Source organism: Mytilus galloprovincialis, chromosome 14, assembly GCF_965363235.1.
Source record: "Mytilus galloprovincialis chromosome 14, xbMytGall1.hap1.1, whole genome shotgun sequence".
NCBI classification, from domain to species: domain Eukaryota; kingdom Metazoa; phylum Mollusca; class Bivalvia; order Mytilida; family Mytilidae; genus Mytilus; species Mytilus galloprovincialis.
The window spans coordinates 66570064-66589706 of record NC_134851.1 but is presented as its reverse complement, the minus strand read 5'-3'; the positions used below and the strand labels follow the sequence as shown (position 1 = coordinate 66589706).

The window sequence follows — 19643 nt, the reverse complement described above, 5'->3', positions numbered from 1 at the left end:
TCAGTAGTTTTCATAACAACATGATCAACTGATGATATGCTCACATTTCTTAAATACGATACCGTAATCACATCAATTACTTTAAATACTTACGATAACAATGTAAAAGCTGTATACAGGAAAGATATTGTGTACAATCACAGTGATCTCGTTAGCGGATGTTCAAACTTTGGCAACTAAACGACTGCGTATGCGAATATTCTTAAAATAGAAATGTTAAAAATGCCGCGAAAATTTAAACGTATTTACACTCTTGGTATTTTAACTGAATTTTGTCTCCAAATGACCGTAGATCGCCTCCGAATAACCTTTTGACGTCAAGCAACAATCACTTTTTTATTGTGACGTCAAATTTTTGAATTGTTATGTCAAAGTTTACGGGAACCTGTGTGATTCTACGTAATGGCGGACAAATTTGCATACAAGTGTAAATACGTCTTATAGATCTATCGGTTGTTTATATTAAAAGTTTTGAAGCATTGTTTATGTACTGATGTACACATCTTTGAATTGATAAAGAAAAGAAAAAAAGAATGAAAACAAGATATTTGACATCAGTAGCCATGGAAAAAAGGGAGGTGGCATATATTAAGGGAAAGGGGTTATTCACAAATATTTGTATTTACTGTATGATGATGTATACAAGCTGGTTCTATTAATTTATTTTGGTGAAATTTTAGAATTTCTATTATTTGGGGTGCAAAGTTCATTTTTATGCTAATTTATGCTGATATACACTGCCATTGTTTTATATATATAATTCTATAATCAGTGTTTCAATTAAATATAAATCTACTAAATATTCTATTTTATGTGAATATCATTGTTAATTTAAAAAGAATTGTGCCTAATACTTCTTTTTTGACAATTCAGGTATCCACAACTACTGGGTGTTATATAGTTTAGCCAACGTTGATTCAATGTTGGTTTTTCAACACAATGTTAATTCAACGTTGAAACAATGTACTAACTTCAACGTTGCATTGTCAACGTTGAATCAATGTTGAATATTTGTTGATCAATGTTTAACCTAAAATCAACAAAGAATCAACGTTGATTCAACAAAGTGTACCTGCAGGGTTTAATCTACCTGTCATGAATCAGTTACTGCGAGTACTTTCAGATCTGTACTTTTGTTTTTTGGGATATACAAGAACGTCCACTCATTGTATATTTGTATTTGCATCTATTTGATGAGTAGAGCCTTTTTCAACTGAATCTAATAGTTCGTTCTTAAGTTGTACTGTTGCATCACTATGCAACGTAGGTGTAATGTTGGATGGAAAGGTGGATTCCGCTAACATATTCAACCCCGCCAAAATCTGTATATATGTGCCATTGCCAAGTCAGGAGCCTGTAATTTATCGATGGTCGTTTGTTTATATGTTACATATTTGTTTTCGTTCCTTGTTTTTAGTATATAGATTAAACCGTAAGTTTTGTAGTTTGAATTGTTCAACATTGTCATTTCGGGGCTATTTAAAGCTGACTATGTGGTATGGGCTTTATTTTTTGTTGGAGGCCGTATGTTGACCTATAATTGTTTATTTTCTGTGTCATTTGGTCTCTTGTGGAGATTTATTTAATTGGCGATCATACCCCATCTTCCTTTTTTACGGACTGTTAAAAAGTAAACCAAGACGCAACAAAACAAAACTAAATAAAACGTCAGTCGTACATGATTGACACAGATTATTTCAGTTTATTAGGTCATTCCACTTTTCTGTGGAAAGACCTATTGTTTTTCTTTTGATTATTTTTTTCCGCCTAATTTTGTTCTTGCGATAAATATTTGTTTCGCAATATGTCGCTTAGATATTTGGTATATGATATCGAACAGTTTATGCGCTTTTGAAATTTACCCTGCGTAACCGAATACTTTTCTTTGTAGGAGTTATCTCCCCAAACACTGTTTTCCTTGTGTCCACGACTCCTTCTCAATCGTAAAAGATTACGACAAATTTATTTTATAAAATTGCTCGTTATATATTTCGCATGCTTTGTCCAATTTCGACCGAAGCAATATGAACGCTCCATATGACAGTTATTTCCCCTTTTGTATTTGAAATTTTGAAATGTATTTTAAACTGAAACACCATAAGGGATAGAGACCTAGGATCTTTTGATTTGAGGTCCTTGGTCCAAAAAAATGAAAATTAGGTCAAGGTCAAAGGTCAAGGTCATATTCTAATTTTTGAATTTGTCTTATTTTCACTAATTTTCATTAACCTTATAAGATATCGACAAATTATTTTGTATAAATTGTTAGTTGCGACATGTGGTAACTAAATAATTTTAGTTGAAAGGGTGCGTAAACAATGAATGGGAGTTTTCGTCCCTATCATATCTTAAATTATATGTAAAGTGATATAACTTATTAACCATACATATTAGAGACCTAGGATCTTTTGATTTGAGATCCTCAGTTTGTGACCTTGAAATTGAGGTCAAGGTCATAGGTTAATTTTACGTTATAGATTTTGGCCTTTGCTTTAAATTCATATCTATACATCATAAAGCCATATGAACTGACATTCTAGACTGATTTTTTATGTTTTAATATCAAAATAGATATTAACTGGTGAAAAGACCTTCAATTGTTCTCTCAACAATTGGTTTTTAATTTTCTCTATTATTCTTCCAATATACAGTCACTGAATAAACCTATATAAACCATCATGCACTTAACTGAAATAAAAGACTTTATGCAAACACTTTCATATAATTTCCTAAAACACATGTTTCACAATACAATTCTGGGACGATTGACTTCTGGTTTTTGCTGCTATTTTGCATCGTATATCCATTTCAAATTACCCTCTGGAAAAAAATAAAAACAAAATAAAATTACCAATTATCAGTCAATAAAAATAACACAATGAATAGAATTATAAACTGCAGAAACATTATTTTAAGTGAATATGTTTTTCTGATGTCTTTCTGCACAAAAACATCAGAATGTATCTAAATTTGTATATAAACAGGTCCATTTAAAAAGAGGGACAAAAAATAACAGAAGGACATTCAAACTCATAGATCGAAAATAAACTGACAACGCCATTGATAAAGAAAAAAAAACCAGTCAGACAAGTAATAGTACACAGGACACAACATAGAAAACTAAAACTAAGCAGCACATGCAACACAAACCCAACAACAAAATTAAAGGGAGAGGTTATCAATAAACAACCTGAAGTACAGTATACTAAGGAATCATACAAGTGTCCTGAAGACATCAATATCTCATTTTATTCCATCACATATATTTTGTCTTCTTTGTAAACACATAAATGCTTGAATTTATACCGTGTCGCTAGGTATACATAAAGAAGTCTATATTTAAAAGAACGTGCAAACCTATGATTGTGTATGATAAAAACCACAATTTGTATACTTGTGCTTGTAAAACAAATTCTTTGTAGAGGTGTCTATATACAGGTAAAAGCTGGCTCTTTATTCTATTTTAAAACCGAACAAACAACAATACACTTGCCGCAAAAATGGTAACATTTGTATAAAAAAGATACCTTGTTTAAGCTGATTGTTCAGTTAAGTCTGTAAAACTCGTGTGTTCTGAATTATAAAACATAACAGTAATGGTTTAATATATGAAAAATATGTATGAGAAGGTATTATTAACAAACTTACTTCAATATGTATAAAAAATGCTTTTGTCGACAAATGGTCATTGTGAACATATTACTACATCCAGAAATAACCAAGTCGCAGTCATGCATTACAGAATCACAGTCATACATTATGAACAGATAAAACCGGACATTGCTTAAATCATAATATCGTAATTTGTCTAAGTGACAATTTTTCAACATTTATTTTAACATAATATCATAACAAAAGTTTAATAGATGTTCAAGGTTGTGTAACGCCATGAAACGGAGGAAATATTTCACAGCCTTTTCGAATACGCCTTTCGACTATTATCATTTCCGTTGATCAACCATCAGAACGCAGACGACTCAATAGTGAGAATAGTTGAACTGTCTGATATATTATATATACTAGCTGTTTTTCTTTTGCCATATAAAATAAAGTATTAATATATGTACTTTTTATATTGGCCCTGTAGCATGCCCTTGATGTTAGCAATGGCCTCGAACAGTTATTCCTATTCTATTACAACAATCTTTATTATATACAGAATAATACATGGCACAATCCGTATCATATGCCGTATCATCCCGAGATACTAATATCAGCCAGAGGGCCTGTAGGCCCAAGGGATGATATTGGTCGAGGGTGAAACGGCGTGTGATACGGATTTTGTCATGTATTATTTTGTGTATCATATATTTTTAAAAACCAAATTAAAATTGTAAAAAATGCATTTGTGCAGAAGAAAACTTCACGAAAATTATGACCAAATAAACAATAAAATTTCAGATATTTCTACATCTTATTGAACTATTTTATAAAAAAATCGATTTTAGTTGAAATGATAGGACGTTTTTTTTTAATAGAAATCATTTTTTTCCCTAAGCCTGAAAATGAAGCAACTGGTTGTCAGAGGTCAAACGTTGACGTCATTCTAATTATGACGTCACGCCAGGTATGCAATACTGGTTTTGCTATGCGATATGGGGTATTCGTTACAAGGAAGGTGATACAGACAGGAAAAAAGAACCTTTATTAGATATACAAAATTGCTCTATTTTGTACTAAATATATGATAAATATTTATATCTTGGACATGTAACATAGCCAATAAGAAACAATATATATGCATTACTACCAAAGCATAGCGTAACTGTTAATTATGTTAAAACTGTACAATAATTCATCAGATACTATTCCATGTGTATATTGTCGTCAGCGAGTTTGACTTGCTTTCTTTATACAAATGAGTAGTTTCTTGTAGAATATAATTCGTATTATCTCAAAAAAAAAGGAAAAAAAGTCAATCATGGATTAACAAACCATCATCATTCTCTCTATTTGGGGTGGTGTGTGTGTTTACGGTCCCTGATTCAGCTTGTTTTTTTGCTGAAAAAGAAGTGAAGATGAAGCACAATGAATGTATTCATTTGAAAACAATAACAGGCACAATGGACAATGTTAGTAGTGTTGCCGATGGGACCAGATTAAAATCATTATAATATTATAATCTAGATTGGGGCATATATCAAAATACATCCATCAGCAACATGACGACTAACACCTAACCGTTTCTTCGTTGTTGCTGCCAAGGTATCATGCTATTACACAGGAACAAACATACTTATCAAGGAAAACAAATGTGTACTGTTTTTATATTGGATAACAGCACATAGATGTCAGTAAATATTCACCAAACTACGGGAAATCATACGAGGTTTTTACTTTTTATTGTAACCTCAGCAACGTCTCATTATTACGAATGATACTTTGTGACGTCAACTTAGCTATACAAAAAACTTAAAAAGTCTCACAGAGGGAAAACAATGACGTGTGTCCATCACTAAAACATTTGTCATTTAAAATTATGTGCTTTACATATTAACTACAATGTTTGGATATTATGAAATCAATACAACAAGACAGTAAGAAATTTGGCGTTATTATACATACATTTTTCCAAAAGGTGGTAAAATATCAACAGTATCACACCTAAAACAATACCAACACCAATGAAATATTCTTTATCTGAAAATATACAACTATTTACAATAATCTGATTTTTTGTAATATAATATTTTTCTCTAAAATACTTCTATTAAACATTGTTTTAACAGTACCATGGGATGAAACCGCTGATTGTTTTGTTGCACTTTATCTTGACAATAGTCTGGTTTTATTTAAAAACAAATATCAAACCCTAAATAGATACAAAAAATCACAAAAATAATATTACAAAATCACAAAAGGATAGAAAATGTGGCGCGTGATTAAAGCTTTTTGTAAATCTTGACATTTAAATTTCTAACATAAAAAAAACACACACACATACACACACTAAGAGTAAGTAGTCCAGGAATAAAAGTTTTTCCTCATGGAAAATGGAAAATACATACTGTATCGCATTCAATACTAACTAAGTATGATGCTGTTTCTAAGCTTCGAAGGACCAAGATCTATGCTTAGACAGTATCATACAAATAACAGAATAATAGAGGTCTGCACTGTGAGAGGTATATACAAACATGTTGTGGCTGGTTGAAACATTTTGACCAATGACTGTGGTGAATCATCACAGTATGAAAACAAACTGTATGCTTTTTTTGTAATATTTGTAAATTGACATTCGATTGACATGCCTATATGATTGATACTCCCCCTTCCCCCCCCCCCAAAAAAAAGACTAACACGAGGACAAAATACTTAATCTTCTAAACTATGGGAAAGAGAATACCCACAAAGATATTTTGAAAAATTTTAAAAACACGTTTGTCAGAAAGACGAATCAGTGAGTACACATCATGATTATATACATATCTCGTTTAAAATTCACGATTTGAGAAAAATTATTTTTGAATATGACTTTTTATGCATATAGCATACAATGAAGGCAACAGTAGTATACCGCTGTTTGAAAGTCATAAATCGATTGATAGAAACAAATCCAGATTAGAAACTAAAACTGAGGTAAACACATCAACTATTAGAGGAAAACAACGATACAACAGAAAAACAAACAACTAAACGATCAGATACAATGTTTATTGACCTAAAGATTGTTGACAATATCTTCCACATTGATTCACAAAAATGCAGCAATTTTATTAACAGATTTTTTTTTTTTGATAATCTAATATTATTCATGTTTTACCTACATTTGCATTCCGTGTAAAAGAAACCTGCAATCATCGGAGAGACGGTAACGATACAAATCATACCAATAAAAATCAAGTGTCTCCCCTCTGTAATAAAACATATTATTACATTGGTTGCAATGAATTACATTGATTTCCCAGTTAAATAAAAACCGATAATTTCACATGTAAAATAAACGTGGTTATTTCACTCTTTGACGTCATATAACAATAGGCGTTGTCAAGACGTCGGTAACGGCGGATCAAAACAAATGGTAAATGCGTTGAAAAAAGATATAGTTCCTCACCTGCTTTACATTAATTTCTTTCAAAAACGCCATTTGTTAATGTAATAAAAAGAATAACTAATTAAAAAATTCAAATATCGAAAAATATTCAACTCGTGACCGAACAACACTAATAATTTTCAATTTGTTATGTTCCGTGTATATATAAATCATGTGATCTTTCATTTCATTAAGTTCAATCATATGCTGAAAAAATATCTGTTTTTTGCGGATAGCAATATTATTAAAGAACTTTCAGTAATGTTAAATTTAAGTAATTGCCATTCCATAGGAACAGATAAATGAAGAAGGATACATACCTTCTATATAAATTCTGTTAACTGTCATGTATAAATGTATCACTCAGCTCGACATGATGTGATATATAAGGGGTCAGTAAATTCAATATGTGGGTTCGATCTTCGCTTTCACTCCATATGCAATTACCTGACCCTTTATACATCGTATTAAGTCACTTACACACCATGTAAGTAATAATATTTATTCTAAGAGTTTTTTTTCGTATTTGAGTTTATAGTCTACACAGAATATAATGGCAAACAATGTTTACAATACATGATGTATAACATTGAGACAAAACACTTTAATAATATTACTTACTAAATATGCAAATACATACATCAGTTCCGTTCAAGCATGTGCATTCTGAATAACAAAAGCATGAAACACATTATTAATTTGAAACAAAACAAGGCATACGACACCGTTAACATTACTTGTAACTTTTTTACAAGTTTTACAGAACAGTGCTAAAGTTTAATATATTTTAAAGCTAGAACTGAGGTTAATAAAAGAAGTTCTGTAATCGTGATATTGAAGTGATGTTTCCAGTTTTAAAAAGTAAAAGAAAGTCATCAGGCAGAAATAAATTTACTAGTCACTAGTAATGTAAATTAGACATCAATGAATGCATGCTCATAATCACTTGTCTGGATTGAATTTCATGTCAAGTTCTATAGGAGGCATTAAACATTAGGTATTATTTTAGCATTAGATGCATGATTTTTTATTAGTTGTCAGTGGCTTTGAACTAGCTGTCAGTAACTGCGTGAACTCTCATATGTGTACTTAGTGTCATTTTGTTATTGGGATGTACATGTAACCGGCCATGTCCAATCTGATTTGTTACTAGATCAGATTTATCCCCAAGTTTGAAATTACACGAGCAACACAACAGGGATCACATATGGAACAGAATCAGCTCATCCTTCTGGATCACCTGAGATCACAAAGATTAATCTTTAGTTTTCTTTTTTTCTAACGGTGTCAGTATATGTTTCACTTATGAATGTGATTGTTCCTTTTATATCTTACGTGTCTATAATAAGGTTGATCACACAAAACTAAACGTTTATCATTGAAACAACCAACCCGATGACAGTAAAATCACGCTAGGAATATGAATGTTTTTTTTTTTGTTTTATCTATATACATTATTATGTGCATATACAGTTTTGATTACTTAATCATCAAAACATTTCGTAGATATATCGGTTAGGATATCTATCATCATTAATACATACATAAAAACAGGTCCATTTAAAAAGAGGGACATTACTCTGTAATATTCTCGTTATTCTTGCAAAAACAAATTGAAACAATTGAGTAGTTGTATTTGTCAAAATTCAAATGAAATAAAAATTAGTTACCAATCTTCCTGCACCTTTTTGAAAACGTTAAAAGTGTATGATATAATAAGCTTGCAATTATAATCAGGGTGAAACCTAACATCGTCCATGCATAGAACTCTTCATAACATTTGCCTAAAATATAATTTTACAAACAATGTAAAGTATTAATAATCATATCATGTATTTACCGTGTTTACTTACTATAAAAATAATACAATCCTATACTTGTATAGTACAAAAAAGAGGAGTCAATAGACCCATATGTTTGCTAAAATAATTGATTACGTTGTTACGAGATTTTATGATGTTATGGCATTGTTTACGTTGTACTAGTAGCTAAGCATTTGGCATTGAAATGAATGATTTCATTAGGTTATGCTCTATTTTAAACGGAATGAATCGCTTTCTTTGTTGTATTTTTAAAAGTAACTATAAATAAGAAGATTAGGTACGAGTGTCAATAAAATAACTCTCCTTCTTCATAACAATTTTTGAAAACGATATAACTATAAGTTACGGTACGGCCTTTCAACACATAGCCTTGACTCACGAAGGACAGCAAGCTATTTAGGTGAAATAATTGAGTTAAGGATGTACTTAGGTGAGGTTTTGGAATTCGTGTAAATTTTTCGGACTCTTTGGTGTTTTTCCATACAAAACAAGGTAAAATATTTTTCCCCATTACACCCATTTATTTTTTTCATGTAAGACTAAATAGCTCATGAAAGGTCATTTACCAAAATTTTAGAAGATTCTTGATTTTATTTATTTTGTTTTGGGACCCAAATGATACCAATGCAAATATAAGGTAAAAGTCCGAGTCAGCCTTTTCCCGCTATATATTAAATCTCAAATATATTGGAAAGGAGTTCCATGACCTATCAATTTGTTTAGCTTATTTTTATCCTTAACGAATGCTCTACAAGCTTATAGTATCAATTTCAATTTCTTGATTTATTAATTTTCACCTAACCTCACCTAAGTACATCCTTAAACAATTCAAACATTAAAACTAACGGTCTTATTTTTTCTAAAAAACGAGAAACGAGAAACACTAATGAACCACACCAACAAATAACAACAATTGCCAATATAGACCGAAGATTGAAATTTCAACGAGTTAAATATAGAATAACCATACATTGTCTCGACATATCAATGTTATTTGTACAAGGCTTAGAAACAGGTAGAAAGCGAGGCTGTGCCGAGCATTTCTACCTGTTTCGAGCCGAGTACAAATAACATTGATATTTCGAGACAATGTATGGTTATTCTGTATATACTGCAACTCTAATAACTGTTCTAAATGAAGCATTTAGGGTACAAAAACATCATTTCTTAATTTTCAACGGAAGACGTAAAATTTGCGCGAACCTGTATGTTTTATTGACGTCATAAAAAAAAACTCTACGGAAACATATTGTCAACGTCATAAACAAGGTGATATACGGTCAGTGACTGTATATCACATATGAATATACGGTCAATGCAATTTGACTGCTCAAATAGCACAGCGGCAGTATATAACATTTTTACATGCGTCGACCTTCATTCTTAACTCTGGCATTACAACAATAAAAAGACACACAATAACATATCGATTGCACTGCTTGACCCGATTAAAAATACATTGAAAAAACAAGCTAACATATACTGAACTTGTAAGTTCGATCTATGAACAATGTCAAACATATGTCTTATTACAAGTCAAGTTTTTTATCAAGTAGTTCGTTTCTATGCATGTGCTTCGATTGTTATTTTGACCTGCAGTGTTTCTGGTGTTTCGTTGTTTTCTACTTATAGTTGATGTGCTTCCTTCGGTTTGAGTTTGCAACCTAAATTTCTCTCAATCGATGAATGACCTTTAAATAATTGTATTCTTTATTGCACTTACTTCTTGTTTCTGTTCTTTTGTAGATTTCTAAAAGGATATATACATTGAAAGTTAAACAATTTTGATTTCGCATTTTAAATGAATTCATTCTTAATAGTATGTTAATTGTTTTTAGTATACATGTTACATGTTTTCATCAGATATTCAATAAACAGATGACTATAGTCTCAATAACCTTTTCATAAAATATCTTTCATATTAAAAATATACCTACCATGTTCTGTACTATTTTCTGAACAATTGAGGAAAGTGTTCAGACATTTGCGTTTTAACTTGATCTTTTAACATTTTTGTTATCGTTAATATATACTAGTCAACAAAAGAAACGAAACAAGACTTTTTTTCAAATTTAAGATAAAGTTTTCCGTTTATAGGACCAATATAGAAGGTAGTAATACTTAATAATTATGGAAATATAAATTCGTTTAAAAAAAATATTTTTTTGCTTTCGTGATGTTTTTTGACGATTTTTTTTTTTGTTTTTTACAAAATTTATATAAAACGACAATTTGAAAAAAACAGAAGTTTCAACTAATGATGCCAACCTCTCATTTAAAGGTAAAGACAATGTTTGCCATCAATTTGTTTTTAAAAATCATACAGTTTCTTCGTTTATTTGTTTACCAAAGTTCGGTCCCACGAGAAATCGTTAAAATGTATACATTATCAAGACAGTATGTGTAAAGTGATATTCAAAAAGCGGTCACAATCTTAAAACTAATCCGAAATGTTCCAAATTTACTGTGTGTTGTTTTCATATCCAAAGCATTGATTTGAGACAAAAATAATATATTTTTTCTGCATTTTTTGAGATTTCAAAAAAACACTTTTATTTCCTACAAAAATTTGAAAAAAAAACAATATTTCAACCCATTAGTTACAACATGAAACACAACTTGATTAGCATATTGAATATTTTTGAACAAAGTTGAAATTTTATTTAGTACTTAGAAAATTACGTGTCGATTTTTTTTCAACTTTCCGCAAAACTTATTTGCACCCCATAGTCGTTTGCAGGGAATTTAGATACTTTCCGACAAGTTTTGATTTTCATTATCACATGTGCATACATTGCAAATGAAAGCTTTTTAAAATAGTGTATTTCATTTTGTTTTATATTTAATACTTTTTGACAAATTTTATTTCAAAGTCGTTTCTTTTGTTGACTAATATATGTTAAACAGGCTAAATAGTTATCAAAGGTACCAGAATTATAATTTAGTACGCCAGACAAACTAGTCAAAACATTTACTTAATGTTACCATTTCTCAACGTAAAGATATCTTCAGGTATTAAAAAATGGAAAACAACACGTTAAATAATTTATTGCGTCCGAAGCGCTTTTCTGGGTTTACCTTCATCATGAACGCTCAAAGCCAAACATTTGAAATCTGAAGATGTATAAGTACCGAAAATCGTTGAAGAGCTATATGTCAAAAATACCTAAAATAAATACCCAAATTCATCTAAAGTCAACTTTATTAAGTTTACATCCAATTCATTTGTAATATTCTTTACAAAGCACAAAAATGTCAGTAATCACCTCAAAACTCGCAAAACCTTAAAAAAGACTTATTAAGAAGGGATATAGTTACGATACTGTTGTTAGGTCTTAAAATATTGCATGTGTTTGCTTTAATATTGATTCACCTATAGAGTCTTTGCATTGAAATTAAACACTGTTATTCTAAAACTAGTTGTTGCCATGACATGGGGGATGTTATTTTCTCATATATTTTAAGATGGTACACTACTTAACTTCTAACGGGAGGGATTGTGCTTAATATTCATGTGATGAAGACATAATCTTTCAATCAGTTTGATTGAGGTCTGGAGCTGTCATGTCAGTAACTGCTAGTTGTCCTTTGTTAATTTATGTATACGTGTCATTTTATTTAGTTTCAGTTGTTTCCTATTCTGACATCGGACTCGGACTTTTCTTAAACTGAGTTTTTACTGTGCCTACCAATGTGTGGTTGATTTTTCTACATTGGCTAGAGGTATAAAGGGAGGGTTGAGATCTCACCAAAAAATGTTTAACCACGCCGCATTTTGCGCCTGTCCCAAGTCATATGACGTCCGTTATCCCTGAACTAATATACAATTTTGTTTATGGGCAATCTGAAGAACACCGCCTGGTGCGAAAGATTTGCGCTTCATTGCATACCCATTGTTGGCCTTCAGTTGTTGTCTGCTTTTTGGTTGGGTTGTTATCTCTTTGACATATTCCTTATTTCCATTCTCAATTTTACTTACTCTTTAATGTTGGTTCATCTCTTATTGTTGTATTAAATCTAGCGGAATATTTTCACAGACTAATGCTCTTAATTTTTGGAAAATATAACGCTGTTCATTAAGTTCTGTATGTTATACAGATAGTCATGACAATAATCATTCTAAATTGTACTTGTAAGTCATAACAGTTTATATTTAGCAACACGAGCAGCAAGCTTTTAGATTTCCTTATTAGTGTTTTCAAATAAAAAATGTAAGTACCGATATAACAATATCTAAAGACTTTGTTTGATCTAGTGTGTTCGATTGATAAATTTCAGCTTCGAAAAGAAAACAAAATACATGACATATACAGACAAAGCAATATTTTGTTTGCCCAATTGCACAACATTTTTTTGTTTTGTGTGCTAAAGTTAAAATGAATTAACACCATTTTTGCTGCAATGTTAAAGGAATTATTTTTATAAAAAATCCCCGTGACCTTTGCATGAGTTTTTGTGCTATTGCACTATCCAAATGAAGGACATTCCTATAAAAGTCTAAATTGTATGAATGGGGAAAGTCAAGGACGTCAGCGCGATAACGTTGACTCTCATTAAATATCTGTTTCACAGGTTTTAGTAAAAATGCTCCTGATATCGTTATTAGTGTCCCGTCCACTTTTTCCGAATGTGACATACCGAACTAAACTTATTACCGGGTTTGTAATAACACAAGAGACATGCGGATTAGAACCTGATTACACTGCCGAAGCATCTGACATCGACAACGTTTCGGGTCGCTTAGTCTTAAGTTTTCTATGTTGTATTTGTGTAATACTAATTCCCGCACCCGGAGGCGTCCTTCAGCTGGCCTCAAAACAAATATGTATACTAGTTCAGTGATAATGAACGCCATACTAAACTCCAAATTGTACACAAGAAAATAAAAGTTAAAATAATACAAGACTAACAGAGACCATGTATGTATGGGCATGTCTTACGTCAGGAGCCTGTGATTCAGTGGTTGTCGTTTGTTTCGTTGTTACATATTTGTTTTTCGTTCATTTATTGTACATAAATAAGGCCGTTTGTTTTCTCGTTTTAATTCTTTTACATTATCATTTCGGGGCTTTCTAAAACTGACTATGCGGTATGGGTTTGGCGCATTGTTGAAGGCCGTACGGTGACCTATAGTTGTTAACTTCTGTGTTATTTTAGTCTTTTGTGGAGAGGTGTTTCAATGACATACATACCACAACTTCTTTTGTTATATATAAATGAAAATTATTATAAACTATCCTATGGGAGGAGGAATATTATACTGTTATTAAAAGTTTAAAAAAAAAGATCATACGATAACATCCTCGCTTGACACTCGTTTCATTAAAAATTAAATCCGAAATGTTTAAGCTAGAAAGATAAACAAGATAAACTGTGTTTTATTAAATACATGTTTTCATTTTTATAAGAGATATCTTGGTGTTATTCTTAAATCAAGTCAAATACACATTTACTGTTAACTAAAGGGGGAAAAAATACAATGCTCACGTGTACTAATTGTACGCCATGTTGCTCAAAATAAACCGTAAAACCTCTACGAGAAAACTGCGTCTTATTTGCTTGTAAAGAAGAAGCTCACTTCAACCTTTATAATAATTACGCGTTAATGCTTTTGGTCATTGTATCCTTGATTCCTGGAAGTTTTATCACGTGACTGGTAGCATATAAATAGTCATCTGCTATTTTTTTATAATACAGTTTAATGAATGCAAGGCATGAAATGACACATGTTAAGATTTGAAATTCATAACTGTACATTGAGGGTATTGGGTGTGCTTATTTTACCATTCCCATCTCAGGGTTTCAATAATCAGTTAAAACTCGTTCCATGTATTCACGTGTGACAAGTACACTAGCATTGATAAGTGAAGAAAAATGACATTTAAAAAGAATAACAGACGTACCTTCTTTTAAAACAGTGATGTTAACAGTTGCCTCGTCAATATTTGTACCATGAGTGCACTTCCATTGCCCGTTGATGCTACTCTCAATATGTTGTTTTACGATGAATATTGTAGTATTTGTAGCACGACTTTGTCGTATTGTGTTGTTAGGAGAAGTATAACATTCTGGGACTGGAAATGGCGTCAAACAATGGGCCAGTTCCTGATTCAACGGATTGTAAAACATAACTTTCCATGACAGTTTATTTACTTTGCATTTAAAAGATATTCCATCTTTTTCAGCTTGCCAAGTAAGACAGACTTGTATGTTGCAAGAAAGAATTACTAAAAGAGAAATAATAATATGTAACATTTTCTGCTTTATACTCTGCTATAAGTAAAATTAAAAAAAAAAATACTGAACTCCGAAATTTAAAATGGAAAGTCCTTATCAAATGGCAAATCATGAGCTCAACACATCTAATGAATGAATAACAACTGTCATATTTCTGTACATGTCAACGATGCGTGAACAAACCAAACAGACATATCAGGTAAATATGTCAAAAATAGACCACTAGTGTCATGATTTAATTAACATCACACAAATCCAACGGATGTTAGTTATATTCTAAACTGAATGCAGTTTCTTCAAATATAATAATTATATGAAAGCGTTGAGCAGAAGTGCATTTATTTCTTAAGAATTGAAATTATGTAAATTAGTGGCGGATCTAGTGGGATGGTTCCGCGGTTTTGAAATACCCTTTTTATTTTGATGATCAATGCATTTGAATTGGGACATTTATTTAGAACTCCCCATTTCCATTCTAAAAATGGCTGCATCCGCCCCTGTAAATTAACAATGATTAAAATATCAATATCAAATATTCAAAATGTAGAGCTTTGTAGAATAATACATATGCCTCTGCAACATACATTCCTGATAATTGCAAGACAAGAAAACATGTATGCTCCTACTTCTGATTGATTGTCGAAGAAAAAACACAGTTATTGCATGTAACACTTGGTAACTATCTTTTTGTCAGCTGAACATTAACCATAGATAACATACTCGTTCTATTCGTGTAAGGTGAGAATGTTCCAACACAATCTACCAATGTTGTTATTGTGTAAAATTGTCTCAATAATATGACAAGAGCAAATCGTCAAGTGCAGGTAAGATAAATATGAATTTACCAGTATTGCTTATGTACAGTATCAAAATAGTTAAAATGAAAAATGTGTCCTTCATTTTGATCTTGCGTGGTTAGGTATTTTTTTCTTTACTGCAGTTAGATGAGACAGACAACAGTCCATACATTTTACTTCTGAAATAAACAGACTAAATGAAAATAAAATAATGGACACATGTACATGTACAAACATAACAACATAACAACATAACAACAGTTTTGTGTAAAAAAAAACAAACTGAAAAGGATTAGTAGTTTGACTTTGAATGAGAGGCCGAACCTACTTCCATGGGCGTAAATGTTGGTATAAATTGGTTATAGATAGGAAACTTAATTTTTCAGTAAGGATAGAATATATAAGGAAAAATTTGATTTTTCAGTAAGAGAAAACATTGAATGACAGAAATAGTAAATATTCAATGAAGTAATTGTTTTTCTTAAAATCTTTCAAAAATATTAAATAACAAAGGGGGTAGGTCTTATTTTCTTCTGAATCTTAAAAACACAAATATTCGAATTGAATTAAGTATAATCATCTATGTTTGATTTTTCTAGGACATTTTCTTACATTTAAAATGAAATTAATCACATATAATTTGTTCGAATTTCAAGGATAAGATGCTTTTGTTGTATATAGAATGATACTATATAAATTATTCTTAATATTCTCAGGAAAAAAAAACCTTACAGTTTAAACTATTGTTTTCTGATGAAATTTAATTTGTACTGTATTCTTTATACAAAATATTGTCATTTTGTCAGTATTTTTTTGTAAACGAGAGGTTTGGCAGGCCATATTACTAGGTTTAACACACAGTCAGCTTCAATGCATTTTTGCATTGTATTTTGTTGCAGTTCAGTGTTCCTGTTGTTGCATTGTATTCCTATTTTAGTTGGTATGTTTCACGCGGTTTTCGTGTGCGACCTTGATTTGTTTTGCTTTATCGATTAATAATTTTTTGATATAGCCATGATAAGAATACGGCTAGTAAAAATGAATTTACCCAATCTTATTGTGAGTTACAAGATGTTCTCTTTAAATACAATCAAGCATATGGAATGTTACAAGGACAATATATAAGGCATGTGCCCTATGTTTCCTTTAAAGTATCAACGTATTATAAAAACATTGATGAGATTCGATTTCCAATGTGACAACGTTCTACAAAACGACACGCACATTTACCGCAGTGCCTTCTACAATGAACAAATGCCACACCTTATTGTCAGCTATTTGATGTGTTGATGGCCATGACTTGACAAATGATTAAACTATTGATTCAAAAAATATTAAAGCCTCATGTGTCACCCTAAAAAAGTAAGTATACCAGACATGAACCATTTAAAGTAATATTCACTTTGAAGGGTGTGACTGGTGGGTTTGTTCGTCAAATAGAATTATACCTAACTTAAATTGGATAAAACGAAAAGGCAGCCTTATACTTAGTTTCATTTCAACTTTATTTGTCGGTAGCAAATACAACAAATTAAAAGTGTACACTTGTTTAAACAATGTTGAACCATCCCTTCATCAAAGTAAAACAAAAAGAGGTTTATTCTCTGAAAAAAAAATCACACTAGTTGAAACATTACTATAACGTTTTCTTTATGTTAAACACCGTTTTTAAATCATAATTACAAATTGTCAATACAATATTTGTATAAAAGGAACAGTTTAAATCGCCTGGTTAAACAATCCTAAGATCATAACGATTATTGTAGGCTTTATTTTTATATTTAACATATCAAAGAAGATCAAATTACTAACATTTGACCTGTACTTTCAAACTTTCTATCATATCATTTGTCGATGTTTTCGCATTACCTTTAAACAATTTGGAGGTAATTTGATAACCAACTTTAATTTAAACTATTATACTTGATTAGATTGCGTTATGATATTTGATATTTGCTTCACCACGGTTCACTTGAACATACTTTTTGAAAGTAAACTGAACTAATCAAATAAGAAATGTTTTTCGACAGTATTTGGATAAATAATTTGTACGTCTATGTATGTGTTTTGGTCGGGAATAGATAGTTATTATGATAAAAATTCGTTGTATAGAGTCTATGCGTATATTGAATTGATTTTTTTTACACCTTTATAAACGAGTGATCTGAAAACTATTTAAATAAAGAATTATAGGTTTTGATACTTCCATTAGATACATCAATTATTGGATAACTGTTCCTTTTTTGTTATTCTGTGTACTCTATCATAACCTGAATGTATCACCATATATTTTTGAGAACATACTGTTCGTTGTTTTTTGTTTTATAAGAAAGTAACCTTAACTGTTTTTTTTTAAAGGTAAGTGAAATAACTCTGTTTATTTTACTTGAAATTTCTTCCAGTTTTTCTTGTTCATTTCAATAGAATGTCAAAAACAAATAAATGCCCGGAAACAACATCATGCATAAAAAAAGACCACACACAACATGGATATTTATAATTAATGTTTTCATATTATATTTCTATCCTTTACCAACATTAAGTCTGAATTGAAATTCAGAAAAATCTTTATATAAAGCTAGATACGTTATCTCCGTAATAAATATGAAACAATCATTGTTTTTTACTTAATATATCAGGATTAAATCATATTTAAAGTGTGAGTATTCCGTAAAAAAATAAGAAATATAAGTTTTTCCACCGTAAAACATCTATGTTCAAATTATTTGGCTAGCATTCAAATTTAACTAAAACGAGACCAGTAATAGATTTGAAGAGATGATCGAACTGATTGTAAGTAAGTATATCCATGGGTTGTATAAAAAAAAGCGTGATTTGAGCAATATCGTTATGTTCCAGTCTTTGGAAATGCTATATACTGATATACTGACATATGTGAAAGTATATTTGGTACTAAGTCTAGGTCCTTCCTCTGTTCCAAGATTTTTCACATCTTCATGCAGCTATGTCATTTAATTTTATACGTAAAGATTAATGGTTTACTTTACACTAATTCGTATACAGGTTAGTATCTTTATTTACAGTATTTGTGCATCGCTACTTTATCTTTTGGTGCGTGTCTTTATATATACATGTATGTTGTGTAATCCTTATGTGAAGCTTGTGTTTGACAAATATACTATGTGAACATGTGTGTTTTTCCCCGCAAAAGAGGCATTCAACCTCACTTGCATAACGCTATAACACCATTTTAAGAATAGGAACAATTCATAATAGTGTAATTAATGTAAATATAACTGCAACACTCCAATTTGGTGCAAACATTGGTTAATGAAAATTCCAAAGATTTGTGTAATGATTATCTGAGACTCCATAGTCTCATGTTTTGCACCTAAATGTATCGAAATATGTGCAATAATGTTGATAGCGCCTACAAAGTTTTCTTCATGCGGCACCCAGTTAAATTTATTTGCCAAGTGCTAAATAATGCTTCAATTTGTTTACGAATAAGTTTTGTATTTGACATAAATTATGATATTTCAACTAACCTGCACAAGGCAAAGGCTCCAAAATATTTGTATGCACCAGGAGAGTTTTCTATATCAACTGCAATAGAAATCTATTATGATTACTTTGAAATGAACCAATGAACCGATATATGTATCGTAATAAAATAATGGCAACCGTTCAACTCTATTTCTATACCCATACAAAAAAAGAATGAAATGTATTGCATAAACGGAATGTCACTTGAATACGTATATGTGCTCGAACGTCAAGGTAGTGCGTCTG

The 19643-nt window shown here is 30.8% G+C and overlaps 1 protein-coding gene across 1 annotated transcript; it reads right to left on the bottom strand.

Annotated features, from left to right (window-relative positions):
* Positions 1-4316: 4316 nt before the first annotated feature.
* LOC143058892 (uncharacterized) lies at positions 4317-19524 on the bottom strand. The gene is made up of 9 exons (XM_076232364.1): positions 19400-19524; positions 15939-16069; positions 14760-15083; positions 10580-10606; positions 8704-8817; positions 7655-7699; positions 6768-6854; positions 5566-5640; positions 4317-5001 (listed from the first exon to the last, which is right to left on the bottom strand). Exons 2-9 carry the CDS (start codon positions 15991-15993, stop codon positions 4916-4918), a joined length of 813 nt encoding a protein of 270 aa, XP_076088479.1. The 5' UTR covers positions 15994-16069; positions 19400-19524; the 3' UTR covers positions 4317-4915.
* Between the last annotated feature and the right edge of the window lie 119 nt (positions 19525-19643).

Coding starts and splice junctions, on each gene's coding strand:
- LOC143058892 (XM_076232364.1), bottom strand. CDS start 15,993: ATGAAGGACACATTTTTCATTTTAACTATTTTGATACTGTACATAAGC. Junction 10,607..14,759: donor CATCACTGTTTTAAAAGAAG/GTACGTCTGTTA, acceptor ATATCCTTTTAG/AAATCTACAAAAGAACAGAA. Junction 7,700..8,703: donor AAAAAGGTGCAGGAAGATTG/GTAACTAATTTT, acceptor TTTGTTATTCAG/AATGCACATGCTTGAACGGA.